The following is a 19,295-nucleotide window of genomic DNA, read 5'->3' as shown; positions in this document are numbered from 1 at the left end:
AACAAACCCACCAGAACTTTTGTTGAAGGTTCTACAATAGGCTTAAAAATCTTGACTTTAACGAGTCATAAGAAGTAGACAGAAGAAGAGATTGCAGAATTCTTACTTTATGATCAAAAAAAACTCTCCTATTATAATTGAGGAAGTTCGTTTCTAGAGAATGGTATTTTGATCGATTCAGAAGTCATTAAGCTAGTACGTAACCAACAAAACGGAAATCATAAATAGATAAACAAAAGATATTTTTATGCAATAATGCTGCATTCTTTGCAGGATCTACAATTTCATCAATACTAGACAAGTTGACTGACTTGACATACATACATATGCTTCGTATCAAAAGATGATCTTAAATCTTTCCCTTAGCTCCATTAATCTTCCTCATAACTTACTGCATTAATTCGTAGCAGAATGTGTGGGTCATTTGTGAAGTCAGTCCATGATTCTATAACAACAAAGGATTTGCAAACAATAATTAGACACTGACCCTCACTTTGTCATCATATACCGAAAGAAAAGAGAATTTTATGCAACAACGCTGCATTTAGTTTGCAATATATATATATATATATATATGGATTGATAACCTACTCTTTGTTATGGTAGGTTATCAATCTACTCATTTTTCATTGGACAAAAAATATCCTTACTTTTTATAACTCTTAAGGGTATTTATGTCTTTTTACAATCCCACATTAACTTACCCTCTCACACCTCCTAATTAATACTCTCTCCCTCTCTCTCTCTCTCATATATATATATATATATATATATATATATATATATAAACATACATACATACATACAAATATATATATATATATATATATATATATATATATATATATATATATGTATATATGTATATATATACATGTATATATATAGATGTATATATATAGATAGATATATGTATGTATATATACGTACGTATATGCATACATATACATATATATGTACATGTATATATATGCATACATATACATATATGTATACATGCATATATATGTATGCTGGAGAGAGAGAGAGAGGGAGAGAGTATTAATTGGGGGGGTTAAGAGGTTGAGTTAATGTGGAATTGTAAAAAGACGTAAAATACCCTTAAGAGTTATAAAAACTAAGGATATTTTTTATCTACAAAAAAATGGGTAGATTGATAACCTACCATAACAGAGAGTAGGTTATCAATCCCCTATATATATGTGTGTGTGTGTGTTGTGGTTCAAATCTGGCCTGAGGGTGACCACGTCGGAGGAGTCGGGGGAGCCGCCGGAGTGTGGAGGAAGACGAGAAGAGCCACCTCCCGCGTTCGACGGTGTACCTGCACAAAGCCTCATCGGTGTTTCCGGTGAGGGCCCTCCGACGATCAAGTTAGAGTAGAGCTTGCTAGGTCCAGTCAAAAATCCCTTAGGTGTTACCTGTTGGGGTTTGTTATAGTCCCAGTAGGGGTGCTTAGGTGGCGGATGTATGTCCCGTTCCCATCATGAGTGGGAGTGGCATGCAGCCAGAGTTTGCTTGTGGCACGCGGTGGAGTCCATTCTTGAGAACAGTAAGGCATTGATAGTCGTAGCATGGCGCTGTCCTTTGACTGCCATGGCCTAGCTAGCAAACTGTGGCATAGTGACGTCGCGGTGTACGGCCACGTAGGAGGGCGTGGGCATGCACATGGGTGCGATTGTCGGTAAGGCCGAACTCGTTGATAGGTCGCATCATGCATTTGGCGAGGTCAGCTTGACAGGTGCCGAGGTGTGCTTGGTGAAGCACCCAAGCTCAGGGGTTGGGGCATATAATTGGAAAGGGCGCCACGACCGAGCCTGGTGAAGCGCCCCGAGCTCAGGGGTCGGGGCGTATAATTGGAAAGGGCGCCCCGACCCCGCGTCGGCGAATAAAGAGGGTGCCCCGAGCTTGGTTGGGGCGCATCGGCGAATAAGGAGGGCGCTCTGAGTTTGGCCGGGGCGTATCGGTGAATAAAGAGGGCGTCCCGAACTTGGTCGGGCGCGTCGGCGAATATCCGAGGTTGAAGGAGCTTTCGGCAGAGTCCGAGGTTGGGTTAATTTTGGGTCAGACCGAGGATACGTCTGGTCGGCGTTGGTGTCTGTTGGGCCGAAATTTGGTGGTCCTTTTGTTGTGGGTTGGACGATCCATTTTGCCTCCCATCAATATATATATATATATAAACTTCACCAAGGAGTTCAAAGCCTAAGGCATAACCAAGAGGTCAGTGCTCTTAATTTTCTTTTTCTCCAATAGCTTAGTTCGGCAGATAGCTATATAGTAAATAAAATGCTCAAAATAAATTTATACCATTTTATTGATGAGTAATGGAGGAAGTAAGATACTTCCCCCAAATTTATTCAATAAAAGTCTATTTACATGGTGGAGATATATCATTTTATGTTGATAATTAACCGTCTTATTCTAAGTTTACTCAAAAAATCATGCAGGTGAAATATATACATGACACCTCGAAATCAAAAACGATCTCTTAACTACTGTATCTTTTGATGTCGAGAAGAGCTCATGCATAAAGATGGTTAGTTTAACAACAACAAACCATTTGCAAAACCAGTTAAAAGAAGCAATTGAAAGGGGAAACCTTTGTACCAAAAAAAGGGGAAATAAAAATCAATTCAAGAAAAGAGGAAGGGAAAAGACACAGAAAAGCGAAAATAAGGAAAAAAAGTTCAACATTTCGTACCTTGTGCATAGTGAGGTAGATCCTAAGAATAAAGCTATGTATAATTCTTGTGGATTTACACATGTTTTCCCAGAGCTTTCTTGAGCTCAGGCCAAACCATTTTTCGATCTTTTTTCTGCTTTTTATCTCAAGTTCAAGAAAGCTTCGGAAAAATATGAGGCAACCCATGCATCTTCTCATCTTGGAGAATCAAGTAAAGCTTTGATCATTTCAAAAGCGCAGAATACAATGATGTATCTTCTTAATCCAACGTTGCAGTGGTTTTATGTCTCAAAGTTAGGGACAGAGAGCAAAGGGGCATGATGAAAAGGACCCAAGGTAAATTTGTAGCATTGAAAGCCCTAGAACTATTCCAAATGAAACAATACTTGATGTCACAACATCATATCAGGTTTTCTGCTTGCAACTGCACCTCCATACACATATCTAGAAATCACCACTCATGGCAAAGGATAATAACCTTTAACATATTACTTGTCCTCTATTTATGACCCTAAAATGAACATAAGGGGCACTAATTTTTAGCTCGAAAGAACTCTACACCTTGAAACTTAGTCGTGATCATGGTTGGTCAAACTTGCACTACCCTCAGATAAACCCTAAACCCAGCCATGGTCTTCATCCCAAACGAGCCTATGGAAACCCTAGGATTGTTCAACATGACACCCCATCAAATACTAGAAAGAGAGAACCCTCTTGAGTTTTTACTAGACCTACCATTTAAACGAATTCTAACCCTAATCAAGCCATTAACCATGAATCTTGGGCTCTTCAACATATGCAACAACATAAAAATCTGGAATTTTGCATCAAACCTATCACATGAATAAAACCTAACCCAAATCTTCCTTCTTAAAGAGAGATTCCAAATTGTCTATATGTCCGCGCATCTGCACCACATAATCTAACCCAATCTTGCATAGAATGTAGGCATCCATACATCAGATCTCATCCCACGGATAAGCAATTTCCGTGCTCTCCCATCTGCATCAAAAGCAACGCTTCCAAGTGGTGGAGGGGAAATCCAATTGTGGTAGCCTGTATGCGTTCAGTCCACACACACACCAGTATATGGAAACCAAGCTTAAAGGAGCCCAAGTATTGGAATAGTAGGCTATAGATTTCTCTCAAATAAAAGTTCATACTAAATTATATTATTTTGCTTAATATAGAATAGATACTCCTAAACCTTAACTTTTATATAAAAAATTATGAAAAATAGAGACAAAGTTGTCTCTCAGGTTTTATTACTTATCCGCCCTAGTCTTGCAAATCAAGTTCTTGGATAGCCAACAAACTAGTATTTTTGTAAATTGAACTTGTGCTTTGCTGCAGCATCACTCTTTAAATAAAGACATCTGATAAAATTTCAGGATTTGTCATCAATTTCTCTATTTTGAATAAGTGTAAAAATTAGCAAACATTATCAATAGAAAAAAAAGAACAAAAGAAAGCATTACAGAAAGTAGGAAACAAGCTTCCATTTTATACTAATAATGATTCATTCTTTTCTAAATACCATTACAACCATTAAGGACATAATCAATATTTTTATTGATTTTCCATCATGACAAGTGAATTGTACCGATGGATTATTATAGATCCAAATTGATCCTCACACTTTTGTCTTCAAAGCAATGACAAAAACAGGAAGCTTGGTCTTCTCCTCCAAGAGGTGCCTTGCAACATTCTTTGCATATCTTGAGAATAAATCATCAAGTATCTGCTCCCCAAAGCTACGTGCAATCATGGGTTCTATCAGTGCTCTTATAGACTTTGCCACATTTTCTCCGCTTATAACATTGTCGTATATGCGATCATCACTAGAGTCATCAAATGGATCCCAGTTCGACTTGAATATTTCTACTCGATCGAGATCAAAAAATTCTACACTTTGTATCACTGCCCTCACCTCCTCCATAGAAGGTGTGTAAAAAGGCAAATTGAAGGCATCCACCTTTTTCTTTTGTAAGATACCCTGTATTCAATAATCAACACATTTCAAAGAATCGGTTGTTAATATAGCAGCAAATTAAATAGCATTTTAACAATAAAAACATAAAAGATATTGTGGATCTCTTTTTAGCCTCCGATGGGAATGTCCCCTTAACCAAACGAACTCAAAGTATTGGATTAGAAATCATCTTTCTATATCAATTCTCTTATCTTTCTATCCCTCTCAACTCTCTTTCCATTGGCCTTCTTGTTAACTGCTTTCTTCCAAGAGAGATATCACAAAGATATGAATGAAGTCCGGCACACAAAACACAGGTATAGTACCATAAGTTTATAAAAGAGGAGAACATACCTCTAGGACCATAGCATTGAGTGCCTCAGCCAGTAGTCCCCAAAGCTGGCTCAATTCTCCACTTGGTGCATATTTGTTAGTCCTTCCTAAAAACGATAGAACCATTCGTCCTCCGAAACCAAGTTCTTAGAAACGAGACTTGAGAAATGTCGTAAAGTCTCTGCGGTATTGCTCTTGATATGATTCCACCACAGTAGGTGGACTTGTCTCTGATATGTAAATGTTTTCCTTGTTTAATGAAACACCAGTTTTACTCTCAACTCCTGGAGGAACCTAGAGTTTCAAAATTAAAATCAATATCCTGAAATATTAAATGACATATGGTTGCAAAAAATAAGAAATGTCTCTGTATGGTACCATTTGAAATCAAGTGATGCCATTTGGTTTGGAGCAACACATACCACTTTGGCTTAATATATGTCAAATCAAACATTATTATTGCATGTTGCCATACTGGTAGTGTATAGCATGATCAATATGGGATGGCACAAAAGTCCGTCCGATCATCTGATACATCTCATTACAAGCCAAGAGGTGACACTTCTTATGGTAGGTATTTACCATTTTACCACTATCTCGGATTGAATATGGAACTTCTTTGATGAAGATTTTCTTGTCAATGAGTATGCCTAGGGTATCAATAGAGGCCGATAACCTACTAACCTCACCTAAAATCAACACAAAATATTAGGTTTTGATATGAAAAGCAAACCAGTGGGTTTGGATTCTGAGTTTAGACCCAAATTTTTTTTGGCTCAGGTATTTGATTAGGTAGGTCTATACCCGAAAACATGAATTCGATTGGATTAAAATATTCATATATGTAACACACACACATATATAGATGGGTTGAGTTTTTTAGATCCAATACTGATTATGGATATAAAGTATTAATTAGGTTTGAGTTTGTATATAGTACATCTAACCTAAACTCAACCCATTGACACCCACGGTATATGCAATTTGTTTCTGGAAAGAATCTCATTTTACATTTTTTTAATTTAAAAGATATATTTTCTCTTAGTTTTAGCGGTTTACAGATTTTTTATTTATAAAAAATATTTTATTATTATTACTATTTGTTTAGAAGGAAGGAGGGAGATGTTAGGTGTGACGGTGTCCCCCACCTTAATTTATGCATAAATATAATGTACAGTGGTCAGAGCTTGCGTTACAAAAATCCAGTGGTGTATTTAAATATCTTAGACCCAAAAAAGCCCTTTGAAAAAAACATCAAAGAGGAGATTAGGTGGTTTGGCTAGATGCTTGTTTGTACAAGGTAAGAGGTATAAGTATGAGAACTCATACGGATACGCATTTAGTCCCATATTAACTCCTCCCTTGGTAAATTTTGGTAATATATAGGACTAAGAAATCTAAATTATCTTTTGGGCTAGCTTTTTAGGTAAGATCCTCAATCATCACAAGTAGTTTCAGATCAAACCTGATCATGACCTATGTCGATTAAAGAAAACCGCAATAATAGAATCATAAGGGATTGATTACAAATTGATCATGATATCTATGATTGTATCTAGATTCTTAGCATGACGAAAAGTGTCAGTGCCGACATATTTAATTAGTCCTACATCGATTTTCTTAGGATAGAACTTAGGTACTTATTTATCAAGAAACTCAAATAATATTTTCAACATGAATGATATACCGGTGGGTGCCACATCATATGCTGGACCTGCCAATCCCAAAATGGATGTTATCATTGCTCAACGAGGGCACATGGTTCAGCGGGTTCCATGTGATATAATACATCGGCGGATTCGGATTGTATCTTAGGTGTGAAAAAGTGATTCACCTTTTTTTTCTCAGTATGCACTATTGGATCACACAATAGCCGCTACGAGAATCGTGCAAACAGATGGAAGAGAATTTGGAGTGCTTCGAGAAGCATACGATGCATGATCCAACAGTTTGATGTCGTGAAAAAAATATTAGTCATTCTTTCGTACCAAAGAGACAGCCCGAGCCGTGGGTTGCCGTGTGACACTGGGATCTGCTGAATCACAAATCACGTGATTCATGTGTGGCCAATTGATTAAAAAATGGGTGTACAAGGAGTCTTATATGATTTACCGGAAAAGAAAAATTATTATATGCACATTTACCAAAAAGAAAAAAAGAAAAATAGGGAGTATCATATATATGCAGGTATAGAAAAAGAAGGAAAGATGCAAACCTGGGAGAGCCACATGAGACAGTAGGAAGAGTGGAAGAAATGAACGCTTCGAGAGGGGAAAAGCCTCCCATAGAAAGAGCCAGGCACTCCCACAACATAGAACGGCGGAATCCGCTCTTGCTTCTCTTCCTTTAATTTCACCTCGTATCCTTCCAAAGACTGAAAAATACTGTTGAAGTCATTCCCCGGGAGATCGTTCAAGAAGAACAGGATCTCCGGCGGGGGCCGTCCCAGCTGTCGGCTCTGATCGTCCACGATATCGATGGCCTCGAAAACCACATGAAATGTGTTAGGACCAGAAGAGCAACCCAAGTCAGCCACCACCATGCTCTCAGGCAGGGCAGTCTTATAGACCTCTCTCAAGGCCTCCTCCACTATGGGCTTTGCTTCAAATATTGCCTTCTCCTGGGAAAATTCACAAGCAGAAGGTTAGAAATGGACTTGATACTTAATGTAAACCTTGGGATAGAATGAGGAGGCTAAGGAAGATCGATGACTGACTTGAACCCTGGAGTTGGTGGCGTAGCTGGTCTCTCCAGCACCTCCAACCATGTGAAGAACTTGCTCTACCTTCATCCCCATTCCTTCTAATTAACGCTTCTAATTGCCTCCTCTCTGAACTTGCTCTGCGCTAGTTCTTGCGGTTTGGTGTGCTCGCTTTCAGCCATGAGGGCCTATTTATAGCTGGACGTTCCTGTTTCACGTGTGAAGTAAGCGTCGTTAGTGCTGATGTCTAATGGCTGACGTTAGGGCTGTTAACGAGCCGAGCCGAGCCCGAGCCTCCGCAGGCTTGGCTCGGCTCGTTTCACCAACTCCCCGGCTCGGGCTCGGGCTCGGGCTCGGTACCGAGCCCAGTATTAGGCTCGGGCTCGGGCGGCACAGCTTGGGCTCGGGCTTGGGCTCGTGAAGCTCGTTTGCCCGAGCCCGAGCCCGCCCCATCCCCATTCTCGTCCCTGACTCTGTCGACCATCGGAGAGAAGAACGAGCAGCCGCCAGCCGAGCTCGGTTCCGGCGGTTCGTCGGAGAAGAATGAAGGAAAGAAAGAAAAGAAGAAGAAGAGAAGAAAGAAGGATAGAAAGAAAGAAATAAAAAAAAAGAGAGAAGAATGACTTACCTCGTCGCGTGCGGCGGCCTCCGGCACGGGCTTCGGCCGCAGGCACGGCCGAGGACGCCACGGGCGCTGCGGGCTCGGCCGTGGGCGTCGCCGGCCGCGGCCCGACCTTCCCGTGCGAGGGACTCCTCTCCTCTGTCGCAGTCTCGCCGTCGTCGCCGGCGGAGGAGTCGGCAAAGAGGGGAAAAGAGAGGGAGAAACGAAGAAGAAAGAGGGGGAGGGACAACCCTATCCAGTCTCCGATCGAAACCTCCGGAACCGAGCTCGGCATCGGCGGCGGAGGGAGGCAGCGAGGCATCGGCGGCGGAGGAGGAAGGCGAGAGGGGAGGGGAGGGACACCCGGAGGGGAGGAGGGGAGGGACACCCGAAAGAGGGGATGGGAGGGACACCCGGACGCTTCTGGAGAAACCCAGAAGAAAGGAGAAGAAAAAAAAAAAAGAGGAGGTGGGAGGGAAGGATTAATGGATTGGGTTTGGGTTAACGGGCTAAGTCCGAACCCAAACCAATTCAATTCGATTTTGGAGCCCTCTTTTGGGCTCGCGAGCTGCTCGGGCTCGAGCTCGGGCTCGGGCTCAGATTTAAACGGGCCTCATTTTGGGCTCGGGCTCGGGCTCGTTTGACTAACGAGCCGAGCTCGAGCCGGGCTTTTACCGAGCCGGGCCCGAGCCGAGCCCGAGCAGCTCGGCCCGTTGACAGACCTAGCTGACGTTAGGTCCTTCACGTCACATTTTGGGAATATCATGCGGCTAGTACGCATGGCAGATTTTATGGCTTGAAATTTTGGTGATACGCATTTGACACATCTTGTTGTTATAATATAAAAAAAGAAAGAATATATCAAAAATTTATATTTATTTTTTTATTTTATAATTGCTATTACAATAATATATACATCAATACATACTCTAACGATATGGCTACTAAGAAAATACCATAACAAGATACTAAATGTGTTCAACATGTACCTGTCAAACTTAAGATGGTAAAGTAGAATCTAACTTAAATGTGAAACTCAGATCATAAGAGCGACAAAGTAGATGCACTTTGATGAAAATATTAGCTATCTGATCAATTGAGTTTATTGAAAAGAGCTGTAAATTAAGTATCACGAACAATGTGTTGGCGCCCAAAATGATAATAATTTTCGATATATTTACTGTGTTTATAAAAAACAAAGTTGTGAGCAATTTGAATAGCACTTTAGTTCATTCAATAAACGCTGTTCATGCGTTAATATTGGTATATTAATAGTGTACCACCGAAAATGCTCCACTAAAAATGCTAGGATCTGGCATTAGTTCTTCATTGTCTTAGTATATATACGTAGCTAAGGTTTTTCCTTTGTTTGGCTAATGTGCTTGATGAACGATTGATTGATGGATTCCCTAGGGATGCTACAAAAGAGAACTCTAGGATTAGGTGCTTGATGGTGTATAAAAATACCAAGAGAACTGCTCAGAGAAGAGGAATGCTGGATGGCAGCGGGCGGTTGCCGGTTGTTCGACATATCAGTTCCAGGAGCGGAGTTGCGAGCTGCCTGGGCAGTCTTCGTCATGCGTGGCAGGTGCTGCGGGCCAGCTCGATCATCTTGGAGGGCGATTCGGCTACGGTTATTGGGTGGATTCGGCGAGGACCGAGTGGTGAGAGCACAAAGCACCCTCTGATCCGAGACATTGGGATGATGGTGAGGGATGGTGTGGCCTTTGAGGCCAAGCATGTATTCAGAGAGGCCAATGGGGCGGCTGACTGGGTGGCTGCATACGCGGCCCACCACTCAGGATACGTTCTGTGGGCAGAAGAGAGGGAGATGCTACTGACACTATGTGAGATTGTGTATTTTGATTTTTTTGGGTGTATTTGTACACACATTGTATGAAGTACCCGTTAAAAAAAAAAAAAAAAAAAAAAAAAAAAGAAGAAGGGAAATGCTGGCCAGGCCCCAATTTTTAACTCATTTATCTACAGGTCATGTGGTCATCAGTTGATGCAATACGTGAGAGTAGGTGAGTATTATTTGTGGTCTAAATAAAGTGGTCTGAATTACGATTATTTGTATAAAAAAAAAGACTTTAAAAAGCAAAAAATGCCGCTTGTCAACTTTTACTCTGTCTTACGTTTAATTTTCCAGATCCGAGCACCTTCCTATATTAAAAGACTTGAGCGTATTATTCTGGTCAATAATTACAGTTGTGTTCGGTTAAAAGGATTCCTCCTGAGAATCTTCTTTTTTTACATATATATATATATAAACTTTTAATTTATATATACAGTAAAGTATATATATTATTTTCTTTTTGTTTTGTTTGTTTTTTATATATTATTTCTTCGTGGCCCGCCTGCAAGAGGCTATAGTGACACCAAGAGCACACAAAGACCTGGCTGCCTGATCACGACAACACGCTTATTTATGTGGGTCCTACATCATATTAGGTTTGTATGATAGTTCGGCATAGATTAGATTGTCTCTCATTTATATATTCTATGTACATCTTGTTAGCAATATCTCATATAAATAAATAATAAATCTATTAATTCAATTAAAAAAAAATCTTAAAGGAAATAATATACTTGCATATTATTCGGCATCCAAATAATTCTATTTCAATGCAAAATAAATCTATTCTAGCACAAAATAAATCTATGCATTTAATAAATTTATATTATAGAATTTCAAATCCTACAAATCTACTAATATTAAATTAAAAATAAAAGTAGAAGAAAGTAGCCTGATTGAAGGCAGGTCGAAGCGCGTAGACGCTGTCCCAAAGAAGTATTTGCCCCCACGTACGGGTCACCCGGCAATCCTTCTCGGAGATACGACGACCCTACAACTTCTTCTTCGGTACGTCTCGGAAGAAGTCAAAGCGAACCCGATCGGACTTGCAGATCTAACAAAGAACGGAATGAAAAGAACTAAATAAACTGAATAAAAATGTAAAAACAAAATTTGGAAGTGGCTAAGAAGGAGAAGAATTTTTCCAAATTTTTTCACTATTTTTCTCAAATTTTTCCTGCTCCCAAAGAGATGAAATCAAGGGGTTTAAATAGGGGTTTTTACAGGGGCAATTTGGTCTTTTGCGGACGCGTTTTCAAATGCGTCCGTTTTCAAATGCGTAACGCCCACTGGGCGTTACCTTTTTCTCAAACGTGCACGCGGCCCGAGATTTTGGCCGCGTGCGCATTTAAGTTTTTTTTTTCAACAATCCCCTACAAAAAACTTAAATAATTTTAAAATCAAAATAAAATGCTGGATATCTTATATTATGTAATAGATGTAGGTACCTTTCGGTTTGAACCTTCACTTAGTGACAATTGATTACATCTGTGGAGCCAAGATGGTCTTAACCTTGAACCTCAGTCCATGGCTCAGATTAAATCAACAGCACACATAATATAGCCCGATCTGGGTTCTAAGCGGGTTGCGCTATTATGGCCATGCGCAGATATCTATCATATGCTTTTTAGGGAATCGCCCATTTTCCATAATCGCGGCCTCACGACTGCACATATAGGTGAGTCCTAATAAGGAAGCTAGCAAGGAAGCTCCTGCCACTTGGGTCTCGGACTCATTAAAAGTTATACAAACGAACTCATTCTACCGCTTGCTTTTATGAGCACTAGCGTCATAGGGATGAGGAAAACATGAAATAGTGCTCCTCTTAGTCACACTCCGGTTTGTTGCTACCCATTGAACCTTTTAAGGTTGGGTTTCCACCGTGGTGATCTATCTTTATGGGCTAAGCCCCATCCCCCTCGACGACTCTAGAACTACTATTCTAGACAAGCATTTAGTAAGTTGATCAGCCAAGTTATTTTCTGATTTAACAAAATTTAAGGCAATAACATTATTTTTCAATTTATATCTCAATGATTTATGACGTACTTTTAAGTGCCTGTTCATTTTTACATTGGCATTTTCTTGGTTGCATTTATCTATTGCAGATTTACAGTCACAATGTAAGGAGACAGGTGGTAAAGGTGACTCATCTACAGGAAGGTCTATTAGTAGATCTCTGAGCCACTCAGCCTCAGTGCTAGTAGTGTCTAATGCTATCAGTTCAGACTCCATGGTACTCCTAGATATCAAGGTTTGTTTGGTGGATTTCCAAGATACAGCAGCACCTCCTAGGAGAAAGACATATCCTGTGGTGGATTTAACATCTAAGGTATCGCTGATCCAGTTGGCATCACTATAACCTTCTAGAACAGCAGGAAACCCACTAAAGTGCAAACTATAGGACTTGGTACCCTTAAGATACCTAAGGATCCTTTCTAATGCTATCCAATGATCTCTATTTGGATTAACAGTATATCTACTAAGTCTATTTACAGCATATGCTATGTCTAGTCTAGTGTAGTTAGTTAGGAATCCTAGTGAGCCTATGATTTGAGCATATAGGCTTTGAAAGACAGGAGTTCCTAAGTTCTTCTTATGATGAGTAGAGGAATCAAATGGAGTAGAGACAGGCTGACAATCGGAATAATTAAATTTATTGAGTATCTTATCAACATAATGACTTTGGGGTAACTCAATACTATTTTCACTTCTAATTATTTTGGTATTTAAAATCAAGTCAGCTTGTCCCAAGTCTCTCATATCAAACTTATGACTTAAGAATTGTTTTACTTCATCAATTATCTGAAGATCTGTCCCAAAGATCAGTATATCATCTATATAGAGGCACAAGATCACAAATTTGTGTCCAACTCTCTTGTGGTATACACATTCGTCTGTACTATTGATTTCAAATCCAAATGTCAGTATGGTTTCATCAAATTTTAAGTGCCATTGATTGGGTGCTTGTTTAAGACCATAAAGAGATCTGACTAGTCTGCAAACTTTATTTTCTTGGCCTGGGGTTTTAAATCCCTCTAGTTGGTCCATATAAATTTCTTCATTTAAGTCTCCATTTAGAAAAGCTGTCTTAACATCCATCTGATGAATCACTAATTTATGAATGGAGGCTAATGCTATAAGGACCCTAATAGTAATAATCCTAGCTACAGGTGCATAAACATCAAAGAAATCTACACCAGGTCTCTGAGTAAAACCCTTGGCAACTAATTTTGCCTTAAATTTATCTACAGAGCCATCAGGCCTAAGTTTCTTCTTAAAGATCCATTTGCATCCTATTGTTTTACAACCAGGAGGAAGATCAGTCAATTCCCAAGTATGGTTTTGGATAATTGATTGCATCTCATTGTCCACAGCTTCTCTCCAAAAAGGTGAATCCAAAGATTTTATTGCGTCCTCAAAGGTAGTTGGAGAGTCTTCTATTAGAAAAGTATAAAAATCATCTCCAAATATTTTCTCTACCCTGGATCTTTTACTCCTCCTAGGTCCTGCTTCTACTTCTATTTCTCTTGTCCTTATTCTACTAGAGCTACTAGCTATACCGCTATCTACTCTAGTCTTAAGTGGAAAGGTGTCTTCAAAATATGTTGCATCTCTGGCTTTTATGATAGTGTTGTTACTAATATCATTTACTTCTGAACTTATCACCAACAATCTATTGGCATTACTATTGGCTGCATAACCTATGAATATGGCATCCACTGTTTTAGGCCCTATTTTTTTCTCTTAAAATCAGGTATTTTTACTTTTGCCAAGCACCCCCACACTTTTAAATAGCTAAGATTAGGTTTTCTATGTTTCCAAACTTCATATGGGGTTAGATCATTATTTTTAGAGGGAATCCTATTAAGGATATAACAGGCTGAAACAAGAGCTTTCCCCCACAAATTTTCTGGCACTCCTGAGCTTATAAGCATGGAGTTCACCATATCCATTAAAGTCCTATTCTTCCTTTCTGTTACTCTATTTGATTGGGGAGAATAGGGTGCAGTCACTTCATGAATGATTCCATGATCTTCACAAAATTGAGTTATATCATTGGATGTATATTCACCTCCCCGATCTGATCTAAGAATTTTAATTTTCTTTTCTTGTTGGTTCTCAGCTTCGATCTTAAATATTTTAAATTTGCTGAGCACCTCATCCTGGGTTTTAATTAGATAGATATAACAGAATTTGGATAGATCATCTATGAAGGTCGCAAAATATTTGTTACCTCCTCTAGAAGTTCTACCAGAGTCACAAACATCACTATGGATCAACTCTAATAGATCTGAATCCCTATTAACGGATTTAAAAGGCTTCCTAGGGAGTTTAGCTTCTACACAAATGTAATAACCCCAAAAATTTTTTTTATATAAAAAGGGATAGAATAGTCCTTTAAAATTGATATAAGGGGTAAAATGGGAAGGAATCAAAAGTTAATGGCATAACTGTAGATCCGTTGAAGTGGCAAGGGCAAAATGGGAATTTTCAGAGTTTGATTTGACTTAAATGGGGGTTGTCTGGCGGTGGGTTGGCTGAGAAGAGGAAATTGAGACAGAGAGGGAGAGGAGGTCTCAGGCGTGGAAACAGAGAGAGGGAAAAAGAGAAGAAGAAGAAAAAGAAGAAGAAGAAGAAGAAAGAGGGAGGGGATTCGAGGTGCAAGGAAGCTCCGGTTGCGCTGCCAGCTGAAGGAAAAAGTGTAGATCTCCTTCCCTTCTACGCAAGGACCCAAGTTTCACAAGAAGAAAAAGGTAAATACCCATCCCTACCTAGTATTCTAAAGAATTTATGCTATAGAAAGGGTAGATGATAGTTGTAAAGGGTGTTAAAAGGGGAAGAATCGGATTTCGACAAATTTTTCCGGCACTACGGAAAAATCGTGTCAAAGTCCCAACTTTGGCAAATTATTTAGGGGGTTAAACGGCCTCCGATAGTGATGCATGTTACCTTTTTGGAATTCCCTATGAGTGTAGAATGTTAGGTAAAAATTTCATCAAATTTGGAGTCTGGAAAGTGGATCAAACCCGGGATGAAGTAACCGGCTGTCGGTCCGGGTTACTGTTCATCCGGGTGGAAAATAGGGAATTTCATGCTATAATAGGGTATTAAGCCTAGATCAAGCTAAAAGGGACCTTGTACTCGTGCAAGGGAGTCCCTAATACACATAAATGATGAGTTAATTAATAAAAAAAGAAAAAGAGAAAGAAAAGAAAAGATTTAGGGAACGGGGGAGTTGAATCAATTATAGTTCCCTATATTATAATTGGCACGTAGATTATAGCCCTTGATACAAAACTAAATGTATTGTAAATGCATGTCACAGTTGGGCAAGAAGCTAGGGAACAAGAGGAAGAAGTCCCCTGCTGCCTACTGTAAAATTCTAGAGGCGTATCGAGGCCGTGCCGGATTGGCAGGTGAGTGGGAGTCATATACTTTGCACCATGAGCTTCCTTAATTCATTTTCATGAATGTCGCCAAGTGTGAATTGATTCCACTTGAGCATATTGATTGATATTGTAGTAGATTCCTCTATAATCTTGATTCTCCATGCTTGATTATTCTGTACATGCATTTGAGGAAACATTGAGAGGAATTTCGAGGGGTTGATGAGTAATCAAATTGGATCTGAATTGTGAAATGATTTCTTTTGTAAATTGATTTCATTTCCTCTATTTCAAAGACTTGTAAGTGGTAACCTTGATTATACTCTTTTATGAGTAATTAAATTGGATCTGAATTGTGAAATGACTTCTTTTGTAAATTGATTTCATTTCCTCTATTTCAAAGACTTGTAAGTGGTAGCCTTGATTATACTCTTTATGAGTAATCAAATTGGATCTGAATTGTGAAATGACTTCTTTTGTAAATTGATTTCATTTCCTCTATTTCAAAGATTTGTAGAGCCTTTTTAGTGGTATATTGAGTTGTATTGCACTTCCTTGACCCTCACTCCTAACCCTGATGTTAGTTTATGATTGGGTCATGATCAAGTGAGTGGTAGTCTTGATTATACTCATTTTTAGTAGAGTATTGGGAGGGTGCATTATGGCATTTATGCATGGCTTGACAGTATCTGCAGGACACCTATAGTCGATGGGGTTGAACATCGGCCTTTGTGCACATAGTAGCCTTCTGGGTGGGCGGAGCCCAGTCCCTTCCTAGGGGGGACACGGCCCTAGGCGTAGGATTGGCCAGTCCTACGACTTATATTCTGCTTGCCGCCGGGCATAGTAAGACCCCGCGAGGTGCAGTATGGCTTTCCGCGGATGTAGAATTCCCGCGAGGTGCCGTTTAGTATATAGATGTGAGATGGATTTCTGTTCTGGATACTGGCTTGCATTTATATTATCAGTATGGTGTCTTATTCTGCATATGCATGTGATAGTGGGGAGTTGTTGCTGGTTCGCCTGGGGCATAAAACCCACCTCCCGATAGCTATCTAGCATTTATATTATTGGTATAGTGTCTTATCCTGCATATGCATGTGACAGTAGGGAGTTGTTGCTGGTTCGCCTGGGGCGTAAAACCCACCTCCCAATAGCTGTCTTGTTGATGATTCAGCATATTGACACCTGATTTGTATGTTCCAGCATTATGATCTGTTGAGCATATTCATGAGTAGTATATATGTTTACTCGATTATTCCATATATGCTTCAGATGAGTTGATTGTGATTGTGGTGATATTGATGATTTACTCCATATTCTTTATGTTGAGTTCATGTTCATCTTGTTATTGATCTTGAGATTTCACCTCGAGCCATGATTATATCTTGTCTCATATGCATAGTACTCTCTACTCCACTCACTGAGTATTTATATACTCACTCCCCAGTTTGGTGTTTTTGATTGCAGGGCAGGTATTGTATAGAGAAGAGCAGGATTAGAGATTGCCTGCTAGCTGTGCCGCTCCATAGTATAGTATAGTATAATGTAGATAGAGGTTTATACCTTTTGGTGTATTATAAACCTTCTATTGTATATAGTGCATAGTTACAGTCATAGATCCTGTTGTGGATATGGGTTTGACCATGGATGGATTGGGAAGCAGGTATACATATATATGTGTGCAGATCAGTTGTGTGCCTGTGATAATGTATTGCTATATATTGTGCAGGTTTATTATGTGACAGATTATGTGATTGCTGCTCTGACAGGTAGTGTGTTGTATGTATTGAGATAATCCTGACAGGTCACTATAGGAAAAGTGATCATTTTGTGCATGCATCATGCCAAATTTTTTCAAGATTTATTGATAATTGATAGGTAGTAGGGTTCTACGCGGTGGCTGGTGGCCTTATGCCTACCCGCACCCTAGGACCGTCGCGGCGGCCCGCCGGAAACGGGGCGGGGGTCGTGACAAGAAGTGGTATCAGAGCAAAGGTTAAGAAGAGTCCTGTCAGAGCAATAGGGTGAGTCAGGATTAAGTATAGGATTATACTATGGAGCATAGGGTTTTTCTATATGTTATTTTATGAGTCATATACAATTCTGTAAAATATATTTGGGGATGAGACTTAAGAGTTCTTTTTGGCTCTACTTGAGAAAAAAAATTGTATATCATTCAGTTTACAATCAAGATTTATATTTTGACAGAAAGTCAATTAATAAATTCGGAGGATATTGATCGGAGTTGTGTAGTGAAAGTATAGTGGATCGAATCAATTTAAATTGGTCAAAAATATTGACTGTGATGGGAGACTAGATTTTTCAATAATGAAGATTTGTGTTAATAAGAGAAGGTGAATATTGTAGATTCTCAGATTTATTATGATATGACTATGTGATCTCTTTGATGGTTTTTGCTATTTTACTATGTTAAGAGATAATTTATGTAAACTCATCATAAATTCTTGACTGCTAGGTAGCCGTAAGCAACATGGAGGATGAAAGAGAAATAAGGGCACCTTCTCCGGACCCTGATAGCCAATCAATTTCACAAACTACTCCACACTCCATAGCAACCCAGGCAGATTTAGCAGGAGTGTACCAGTTAATAGCACAACTGCTTGAGCAACAGCAGCAGATGCAGTTAGCTGCCCAACCTGTACAGCCGATAGAATCCTATTACGAGAGGTTCCGTAGGCTGAATCCACCGATGTTTAATGGTGGGTCCGATCCCATGATAGCTGAGGCCTGGATCCGGGAATTGGAGAAGATGTATGAGTTACTTCAATTTCCCGAGGAGGTAAAAGTCAAACTAGCTACCTCCATGCTAAGAGGGAGTGCTGACTCTTGGTGGACTGCTATGGAGACAGCATATGAGGTCAACGGAACGGCCTGGGGAGATTTTAAGAGAATATTTTATGCTAAGTACTTTTCGGACTCGGTTAGGCAAATGAAGCAGAATGAGTTTTTATTGCTGACTCAGTCCGAGCATATGACTGTCTTGGATTACGTCAATAAGTTTGATGAGCTGGGTCGATTCTGCCCCCAGTTCATGGAGGATGATATGAGTAGAGCCAACCGGTTCGAACAAGGGCTTAGACATGAGATCAGGTCCCGGACATCTTCACAGTTAATTACCAGCTATATGGATATTTTGGACAGAGCCTTGAGAGTAGAGGCTGAATTGAAAAGATCTGATAGAGAAAGGGCTGACCTGATGAGATCCAGATCAGACAGAAGTCAGAGTGGCAGGCCATGGGATTTCAGGGGCACTCCAATTCAAGAGAAGCCCAGGGTCCGCAATTACTCTAGCAGATCCCATAGTGGAATCATCAATATCACCATAGCAGATCCCAGAGCCCGCACTTACTCTAGCAGATCCCATAGTGGGCCCTATATGAGGAGAGCGAGGGCATGTTATAGTTGTGGGCGGACTGGACACCTGGTACGTGATTGCCCATACAAGAGGAGGAATGAGCTCAGACCTCCTGTACCTGGTGACCAGAGGCCAAGAGGTAATGCTCGAGTTTTACACTGACCTACCAAGATGCTAGTGCCAATGACCGGGTGGTAACAGGTATATTACCAGTCAGCTTGATTGATCCCTCTATTTTGTTCGATTCTGGCACTATGCATTCCTTTATTTCAGTTAGTTTATCTAGATAACTGCACTGCATACTCGAGGAACTAGAAGAATCACTGTGTGTTCCTACACCCCTATAGAACAGTAATTGTTGACATTAGTGCAAGAATTGCA

At 39.9% G+C, this 19,295-nt stretch overlaps 2 protein-coding genes across 2 annotated transcripts; one reads left to right on the top strand and one right to left on the bottom strand.

Moving 5' to 3' along the window:
- Nucleotides 1-4,313: 4,313 nt before the first annotated feature.
- On the bottom strand, nucleotides 4,314-7,825 carry LOC120104920 (anthranilate O-methyltransferase 2-like). The gene is made up of 3 exons (XM_039116829.1): nucleotides 7,702-7,825; nucleotides 7,201-7,605; nucleotides 4,314-4,676 (listed from the first exon to the last, which is right to left on the bottom strand). Exons 1-3 carry the CDS (start codon nucleotides 7,780-7,782, stop codon nucleotides 4,314-4,316), a joined length of 849 nt encoding a protein of 282 aa, XP_038972757.1. The 5' UTR covers nucleotides 7,783-7,825.
- A 10,204-nt stretch (nucleotides 7,826-18,029) lies between these two features.
- On the top strand, nucleotides 18,030-19,076 carry LOC120104919. Its single transcript, XM_039116828.1, has one exon. The coding sequence runs from the start codon at nucleotides 18,030-18,032 to the stop codon at nucleotides 19,074-19,076; it is 1,047 nt and encodes a 348-aa protein (XP_038972756.1).
- Nucleotides 19,077-19,295: the final 219 nt, after the last annotated feature.

Source organism: Phoenix dactylifera, unplaced genomic scaffold, assembly GCF_009389715.1.
Source record: "Phoenix dactylifera cultivar Barhee BC4 unplaced genomic scaffold, palm_55x_up_171113_PBpolish2nd_filt_p 000143F, whole genome shotgun sequence".
NCBI classification, from domain to species: domain Eukaryota; kingdom Viridiplantae; phylum Streptophyta; class Magnoliopsida; order Arecales; family Arecaceae; genus Phoenix; species Phoenix dactylifera.
This window is presented reverse-complemented; position numbering and strand designations above follow the sequence as displayed.

Bases quoted from the DNA above. Each gene is read 5' to 3' on its own strand.
- LOC120104919 (XM_039116828.1), top strand. From the start codon at position 18,030: ATGGAGGATGAAAGAGAAATAAGGGCACCTTCTCCGGACCCTGATAGC.
- LOC120104920 (XM_039116829.1), bottom strand. From the start codon at position 7,782: ATGGGGATGAAGGTAGAGCAAGTTCTTCACATGGTTGGAGGTGCTGGA. The intron at 7,606-7,701 runs GTCAGTCATCGA...GAATTTTCCCAG, and splicing joins CCACCAACTCCAGGGTTCAA to GAGAAGGCAATATTTGAAGC. The intron at 4,677-7,200 runs GTTTGCATCTTT...TATTGAATACAG, and splicing joins GTCTCATGTGGCTCTCCCAG to GGTATCTTACAAAAGAAAAA.